We start from the raw sequence: 8,751 nt of genomic DNA, 5'->3' as shown, positions 1-8,751 counted from the left end.
TTGCAACATTCTGGAAATCTGAGAATAATTTATCTTTTTTTGCAATATGCACCATACTTAAACACCATTTAAAAATGGCTTCTTAGTATTCGTACGAAGCTCTAGTGATACAGTCTTGTATAATTATTACATGCATAAAGTGTGTATAAAAGGCTGTGCTGTTGCATAAATTTGATTATTAATTCAAATTATATTGCAAGAATTAACACGTTTTTGGATTAGTCGAAATTATTGCATAGATTTTTGTTGAAGTATTTATGTTCCGTGTCACCAATCGCTGGAGAAAAACAAACTTTCGCCATCGCCTAACATTGAACTGTTATTAAATTTTAAAAGTTAATGCAATCGAATTGCATAAATAATTATAATCTTGAACCAAAAACAATTTAAAAAGAATCACCGGATGATATATTAGGTTGAAAATTGCACAATTTGGCATCCGAGGCCGTACAAATAAAATATTCGAGGTTGATACTTTCCTCATTTCGCTTCATTTGCATATCATTGACAGCAGCAAATTTGAATTGACCCGGATAAGGTCGAAGAATTTGGTTCCGGACAAAATCTTGGCCTTATTTCGTCCACCTACGATTTCTAGTGTAATGTCAGTCAACAAAGAGCAGCAAAAAACCTTTTATTTAAATAAACTTTATTTAGAAATCCCCACAAAATGAGCAATGTATATCATTTACAATGAATATAGATGAAATATGTTGGAGTGGAGATACAAAATTTAAAAAACTCATAACTCATGTACAATTTTAAACACAATATTTTTAAAAAAATTACCACAAAAAAGGGAAAACACAATAGTAGATCGAAATGCTAAATAAATTTGAAATTTCACACAATAAATTTAATTGAAACATAACAGAAATAAGTAAAAATGAAAAATGGGCAACGAAGTAGAGCAATATATAAAACTTTTGGCACAAATGATAGTTGAACAAACATAAAAAAACGACAAAATTTCACAAAAACAGTTACATAATTGTTATAAAAAATCATTTAAATGTTCTTTCAAACTGTTTTAATTTAATTTTCCAAAGTAGCGAAATAAAGAAAGGCTTTGTTAGTAATTTTTAAAAAGAAATTTTAATGTTATTCATCATAAAAAAGTTCCATCATAAAAGTTTATTAAATAGCTGATTTCTAATGAATTTTATATTCTTTTGGATCAATAACAAATCTGAAAATATCAGAAATGATTGAAAAGTTAAGTCAAAATTTACTGCCGGCAGTAAGAACTCTTGACCATTATTTTATATATAATTTGTTATTGATTCCTTATAAACATGTTGAAAATATGAGTTCAAAAATTCTTGGAAAATGTACAAATGTAGTGTTTACGTGTCATAGTATATCACATTGTCCTTATAAACTCTGTTGAGAGATACTGTCTACAGAGTAGATTGGGAAAAGGAAAATATCGTCAATGCCCCTATTTTCTGTCCTTGTGCAAAAATCACGATGGGCACAGCCCTATCTCTTCGATCTACAGAAAATAAAATATTGTCATTCTAGACTTTTGAAAACCGATGAACAGTTTCGGGTAAACCAGTAATGATTACATTTAATTTGTTTTTCTTCCTTCCAGGGCTTCATTATAAATGTGATCCAAACATTTCTTGCGAAGCGTACATTACATACAAGAAGCCATCTTCGTCTTGATTCTCTTTGTAGACCTCCGCTAGTGTTTTTGACATACTAGCCATACTTTTGTTATTTATTAGTAAATAAAAGGCTTGATTTGCATTTAAGTGCATTCTGTTCCTAAAAACAAAAAAAAACCTTGTGAGTTGAATACTTAAAATCTACCCTAGTTTTTCTATGTTCCCGTTTGCTATATATGCTATATTTTATGCTAATTTTTAAACTTAATAATAATAATAATAATAATATTATGTTATATTCTTCATTTAGTTTTGCTATTATTATCATTATAATAAACTATATTAATCGTATATTTTAAAACTTCTGTAAATACATTTTACATAATATCCAAACAACACATTTTATCTATTTACGAAAATTATTTCATACTTTGTTTATTTTGTCAATAAATACACAAGCGAAATTTAATTTATCTAGCAATATCTGAATCCTTAAATACATAGAAGCTGATAAAGTCACAAAAGCTCTCTTATGATTTCTAAAAACCAAATATTAAATCTTAACATATCTTTGTTGCTAGACCACGTCTGTCAGCAATTCTTCTTAAATCAACACTGAACGGAGAGATTATGAGGACCACGTGATTGTTCAATATACAAAAGAGGCCAGATATCGACGATTGATTTGCTCTTTTCTTATAAACATATCGTTCTTGTTTGTCTCAACACTCGACGGACGAAATCGAAATGCGGAAACTCGATACGTGTGCAAAATGTCTTTAACAAAGATTTCGAATTTCGTACATCATCGGGGGAATACACGAATTTCGATTTATTAATATTTCGAATTATCGTGTTCGAGAGATGAAAATTCATTAATCTCTTCGAAAATTAAGAAAATTACTTCTAATTGGTATTCAAAGGAAAAAGAGACAGAGTTCAAGGGATTCTACTTTTTACAAGCTTGGCCTCACTAATACTTTCGTCTCGTTTAGAATATAGGACAAAAACACGAGATGGCAACAAAATACAAAACATTTGTTTGCATTAACATTTAACAAATTAAAATTGCTTAATCGTTACTTTACAAATTCGAAATTGCTTAATATCTTGCACAAATTGCCACCAAAGACGACATTCTGAATGCGTGACTAACAAGTAAGAAAAACAATACGAGAATGGGTTTACATCCTCTCGTAGTATTAAAATAACGGATCCATGGCAGGAAGTGCATTTTCGTGCGTCGAAATCTCTAGTGAAATCTACTATATTTGAAATAATAAATTAAATTAAACGATATGGGGTCAGTAACTCTTAAGTGTAGCCTTCGTTGGTTGCAATTAAGACTAGCTCTACTATTAAAAAAAAATGGAGTGAAATTTCAATAATAAACTCATTAATCGACGAAATATTTATAGCATTGCAGTTTATTTATAGAACAAACTATGCCGCTACTTAAGAGATATTACGTCATCTGACCCATGAACTTTTTATTAATATGATCAAAGTTGTAAGAGAATTTTTTATAGAATTAAAAAAAAAGCCACGTGCAACAGCGAGATAAATGAATTTAAATAGAAGAAATATTAATTTATTTTCGTACGTGATATCGTGTTAGGTAGAAGAATCTAGACAATTCCGAAAGTTAAAGTGATTGTTTATTTGCCAGATGATAGGACAAACTTCATTGGGATTAATTTACTAGAAATTTAGGACGTGTTTGTATATTTTTAATCGCTAAGTGGTCAAACAGGTAAAAGTTGATGCACCGAGAAGTAAACAGTTGTAACAAGATTCAGAACACTACTGCCGTTTAATGAAGGGAAATTTAATATCTACAACGTTCGGATTTTCCCGAAATCTGTTTAAAGTTTGGGAAAGGAAATGAGCCTATTATTCTGATGTCGCAAAAATAGAAAGAGAAGCTGTTAAACTCATAACTGACGTCAGCAAATATAGCAGACGATTTTAATAATAAAAAACAAAGATCTAGTGAAGCTCCTCCCTTTAATTCAGGGTCTGCTGATCGCTTCTACTAATCAACATTTTATCAGCAGGAAAACCACGCCTACAAATCTTATATTTCTTTTCGACTGGTCAGAACCGGCCGACTACTGGCTCGTCCACAAATGACCTTTCGGAACAAACAAGTCTCGACCTTGAAAATTATACACGAAACTAACATATCCTTTTTTTAATTAATTAAAAAAAATTTTAAAACTATTCTAAAACTCGTCGAATTACAAAATTCCTTAATCTTAAGATTCGATATTATCAATCGGAATTGCTAAATTTATCCGAGGAAAGTGTTTCGACATTCCGTCCGGTTGCAGCAACGTGAGGAATTCAGACGGAAACCCCCTTCCTCGTTGACATATAAGAAATCCTTCAAGGACTGAACATTCTAAAAGAAACGACACGAGAGGCACCCAGACGTCGCCAGTACCTTATAAAAACATCTGACGTAAGATTTTCTTTAAGCTGTACTTTCTCTATGTAGGTCAAGTGCAACAGTCTTTTCACAAAATTAACAGAATCTCATCTTTTGATACACTCGAGAGCACAATTAAATGGCGACATTTTGTATAAAATCGATTGGAGGCAGGTGATTTGTAAGAAGATGATTCGGTGGAATCGATTCCTCGAAGATTAGATTTCGGCACTTCACCGAATATCAGTGGAGCCGAGTCGCGTGACCATCATCCTGTTTACTTCTCCGCATCAATTGATGCGAGAGTAGCGTAAACTGGAGCTAACGGGTTCGGATCGTTCCAGTTCCGACCAGTTATATCGAAGGGCTGTCGAGCAAGGGCACGTGACAATAAAAATGGTTTTTCAGACGCCAGAATGACTGAAAAGTGTATGACCCGATTTTGTACGATTTGAATTTTTCCCCCTTCCCGATGAAGGTTTTTTGGTATCCGATATTTAATAACCCCTTGGAGTTACATTAACCTCAAATTTCCCTGTATCGATGATAGATAATGACGGGATTATTCAGATTTTACGCTTTCTCCTCCTCTTTTCTACTTTTTAAACAGTTACAAAATGAGGCACCCCCCTTTAAAAATGTTAATGATCTTGTTTTTACCGTAATTTGTGTCAATCTGATTTAAAATATTGTTAATTTACTTAAAAAATTTAGCTTATTTCCGTTTTTAATTTTAATATTTTACCTCCGACGGATATTAAATCGAAAATTTGACATCACAATATGCTCAATTTTTTTTAAAAATTCGAATGCTATGTCGATTTACACGGAAATATCGATAACTGATATGGAAATTAAAATCGTTTTTCCTCGAACAAAGTAATCAAAAAGATTTAGAAACAAGTTCGACAACAACGATTTTATTATCTTTTTAATTAAATATTTAATACTTTATCGGCACTTAATCCACGCAGGTTTTTTATGCGCCAAATTTAAAACTATGTATAAATATTATGATACCGCGTGTCAATTAACTAATGGTAAAACAATCTTTTCTATTTTGAAAATTCAACTTTGGACATTCATCTTTGGAATTAATTTAATCGAAAAATTAAACATTTTATCAGAAAGTTTGGACTTTGAGAAATTTGGAAACCTTGACATTGATTCGGACCAAACCTTTTAAAACGAACTATTTTGAAATAGATTTTCGTAAACTTTTAAGATGGAGTTAAGTAAAAAATTCGTTTTTTTTAACATAACTTTCCCAATTTTATTGATAATATAGATTGAAATTTATCGTAAGTGACTATTTAAAAGCTCGAGATTTACCTGATAATCGTGACGAATTGTGACATCGTGAGCTCTTGAGGAACCAAAAATTTCGTCTTATCGAGAAGAGGAAGATGGACTTCTTTGTAATAACGTTCTACAATAACCTGGAATTAAAAATACATGTATAAATGAATATAAAATAAAAGTTTTTTATTTTTATTTTTTTTTAAATCTAAAATTTATATTTGTATCAATCAAATCTTTACATGGGATTAAAACAGAAGCGATCATATTACGCGACATTAAAAAGAGATGGAGAAATCTGTATGTTAGTCCGTAACACCTTGACACAATTGCCTCGACTTTAAAAAACAAAAATCGTTTCAGTTATTTGAGTTCAACGATCCCGTACGAGTTCGGAACAGAATGACCTTCGTTGATTCCGCATCTCAAATTTTGCTTATTTTACAATAAAAATCAATCACTTTTTCACTAATCTTCCGTGCGGAATCGTGAGTAGTTGCCGGAAACCACTCCGAAAACTGGTAAAAATAAATGGAACATAGCCCACGAGATTTTTTTGAATTTAAAAAAAACTGATTTGGGCTGGTTTGCTTACGTTTTTTTTTTTATCTTGGAGTGTCTACAGATAAGATTTAACTTTTTTTGAGCTTACAGCTGGTATAAACCCATTGCGTAAAGCCTAATTATTCTTCTGCTGATCACGAATTGATCAGATGATTTCCGACGAACCAACACAATTAGGTCAAAAATCGAATGTTCTTTATATATATATATTATATATATATATCGAATGTTCTTTATATATATATATAAAATTTGTTTTTGATCTCGGTTTCTTACTTAAATTTATAATTTATACATCGAATATGAGAAATTACTCGCAGATTTGTTGTAAATATATTGCCGGATTAGAGAGAAAGGAACAGGTTTAAATCGACTTGACACAGTTTGACTCTAGGAAAAGAAACAAGTTTTCGATCATGGATCCATAAATGGAAGCAAAATTCGCCTTTTAAATATCGTATATTGCGGTGTAAATGCACTTCTTCGCAAATGGATCATTGTCATATTACATCACAGAGTTGATAGATTTTTCGTAAAGAGAAAAATTCCTTGGCCCATATTCGATTTATTACTAACTGGTTAACGCTAAAGGGACATCGGCTCGAATCATCTACCGTTCAATTGCCTTGAATATTGGTGCCTTTAACCTATTACGCAAATTCAATATATACATACTTTTTGCATAGCTCATTTCCCGATTAACATAATTTTTTTTTCCTGAAACGGCATTTAAAATTATTAACGTCCACTTTATCCGTCCGCATCTTCTAGTATTCTTATCAATTGGTGTTACTACAAATGACGCAAGTGTTAACCGACACTTATGTCGAAATGAATTACGTAAGCAGACAAAAAACCCCTCCTTTTATTCCTATCTTGTTAGTATAGTCATCATCTTAATTTGAATTTTACAAAAACCATCTGAAACGACTTTAAATTCGCTTTGTGCGTGGAAGAAATTGAACTAAAATGGGGTGGTGCAACAGTCATACGACTTCCAGCTGTCATAAAAGTGTGACATTTTCCACCAGATAAGAGAATAGACAAACTGCGACTAAACTACCCAAAAGATACGAGAAATAAAAAACTTATCAGCAAGATAATTCCCATTTTCGATAGAAAACAGAATTTAAAAAAGAGATACGGAGAGATGGCTTTTAAACTCGTGACTAAAGAACATTAACCTCGTGTCAATAGGGGTTATCAAAAACAAACATTGTACGTGATGTACGCTACCGTAACAAATTTGCATTTTTAATGCAGATAAATTTTTTTTATTAAAAAAAGTCACTTACCGGTATTTTCGTGGGAAATTTTGACTTGATTCCCTCGACTTCTTCTTTTCGGGTGGCTGAAAAGAGATTAAAAAACGTTTAGCAAAACTCTAGAAATGTCTGCTGGTACGGATGCATTTGAAATGTCACTTTAAAACGAACTTTGCATTTTAGCTATTATTAAAACGAATTGCCTTCTTCGAGAACAAATATAACAAATGGTAAAGACTTCAACCTGGACAAGGTGCAGACTATCTTTAGACCGATCTTTGGACTAATTTTAGAACATATTCGAGATTTAGAACTCACCTAGTGATTTTCTTTGCTTAAAGGTTCCCATGGTGTTGTAGTTTTTGTCTGGGGTCATAGCTTTCGACGACCTGCGATGTCAACGATGCTCCTGTCTTGTAGACAAGGCTCTATACTGCACCGCTAACGCAGACTGAAGTACAATGTGGTGCTATCACGGAAGACTGAGTTGATGTGGCGTTAGAAACGGAGTGTGGTGTAATATCTGATTGGATTGCAACCACCACGGCGCAGTCTCCATGCCGACACGTGATAAGATAGCAAAGCTCAAAATTTTCTCGCATAAACAATTTCTTCTACAAAAATTTGTAAAAATTAAGTAAATAAGAAATGTTATTTTTATAGCATACAAACAAATAAGACAGTTTATTTTACTTTATTTTTTTTTTCGAAACGAATTTTCCTTTGGATTAATCTGGCTGCACGAAAGGCAAAAAGGACATTGGACCCGAATGGAAAATTTATAAATAATAGAAATTCGAAGCAATGTTATCGAGTTTAAAGGATTTTTAATCAGCTGCATTGCATCTCGAGGCATCGTTTTCGATTTCCTCGCCGTTTCGCGCTAAGTATGATTTATAGTGTAATAAATTACGTCTCACGAGGAATTAGGAAACTCAACTAAGAGGTTCAACGAGCTATCCAGGGGCTCCTAAAAATCGAAAGGATGTTAGCCTGGTTTCTTTTAAAACCTTTTAATAGTTTTATTAATCGTAAAGATGTTTTACGAGAACAAAAGCCCAAACTATAATCGGTATTCGCCGAGGTGGTCTCATTTCGTCTAGCGCTGATAACAATACCGTATACATTCCGACAATTATACACTGGCAGACAAATGATGGATATTTAAATAAATAATTTTTTTTCCACAGATAATCTTTTACTCTATCGCCGACTTGTCATAGCACGTGTTCGTTATACCAAAATTTCAACACTCGACGAATAATATGACCCAATCCTATTTTGTCCTTGCCTGAGTTATACGCTTAATTGTCACACTTATGCACTTATCGTGGGCGACGGCACCCTTAGGGTCATTTCGATTGTTGTGTGCTAATTTGTAACTTTACCTTCGTACACACGTAACTCTCGTATGTATCGCGTTATTGTTACAACAGATATCTTTTACTAGATCCGGGTTCGATTCTCGTTTGGGCCTCTCCGATCAGGTAGTGACAAATCGTGTTACGCCTCACGTATCGAGTAAAATAAGAAAAAAAAATTTTTAAATGCCATTTGATACACGGCGAACATAGGGCAT

The 8,751-nt window shown here is 32.5% G+C and overlaps 1 protein-coding gene across 2 annotated transcripts; it reads right to left on the bottom strand.

Annotated features, from left to right (window-relative positions):
- Positions 1-632: 632 nt before the first annotated feature.
- On the bottom strand, positions 633-7,794 carry LOC136984815 (microtubule-associated proteins 1A/1B light chain 3C-like). Of its 2 annotated transcripts, XM_067281960.1 has the most exons (5): positions 7,491-7,794; positions 7,203-7,258; positions 5,377-5,483; positions 1,572-1,773; positions 633-1,495 (listed from the first exon to the last, which is right to left on the bottom strand). In XM_067281960.1, the coding sequence occupies exons 1-4, from the start codon at positions 7,546-7,548 to the stop codon at positions 1,605-1,607; spliced, it is 390 nt and encodes a 129-aa protein (XP_067138061.1). In that variant the 5' UTR covers positions 7,549-7,794; the 3' UTR covers positions 633-1,495; positions 1,572-1,604. The 2 variants fall into 2 exon arrangements, with proteins under 2 accessions (XP_067138061.1, XP_067138059.1); XM_067281958.1 differs by having other exon boundaries at positions 633-1,773; positions 7,491-7,792.
- Positions 7,795-8,751: the final 957 nt, after the last annotated feature.

The sequence above is a fragment of the Centruroides vittatus genome, unplaced genomic scaffold (genome assembly GCF_030686945.1).
Source record: "Centruroides vittatus isolate TY-2023 unplaced genomic scaffold, ASM3068694v2 contig_93, whole genome shotgun sequence".
NCBI classification, from domain to species: Eukaryota; Metazoa; Arthropoda; class Arachnida; order Scorpiones; family Buthidae; genus Centruroides; species Centruroides vittatus.
Note: the sequence above shows the minus strand (reverse complement) of the source record. Positions and strands in the feature narration are given on the sequence as shown.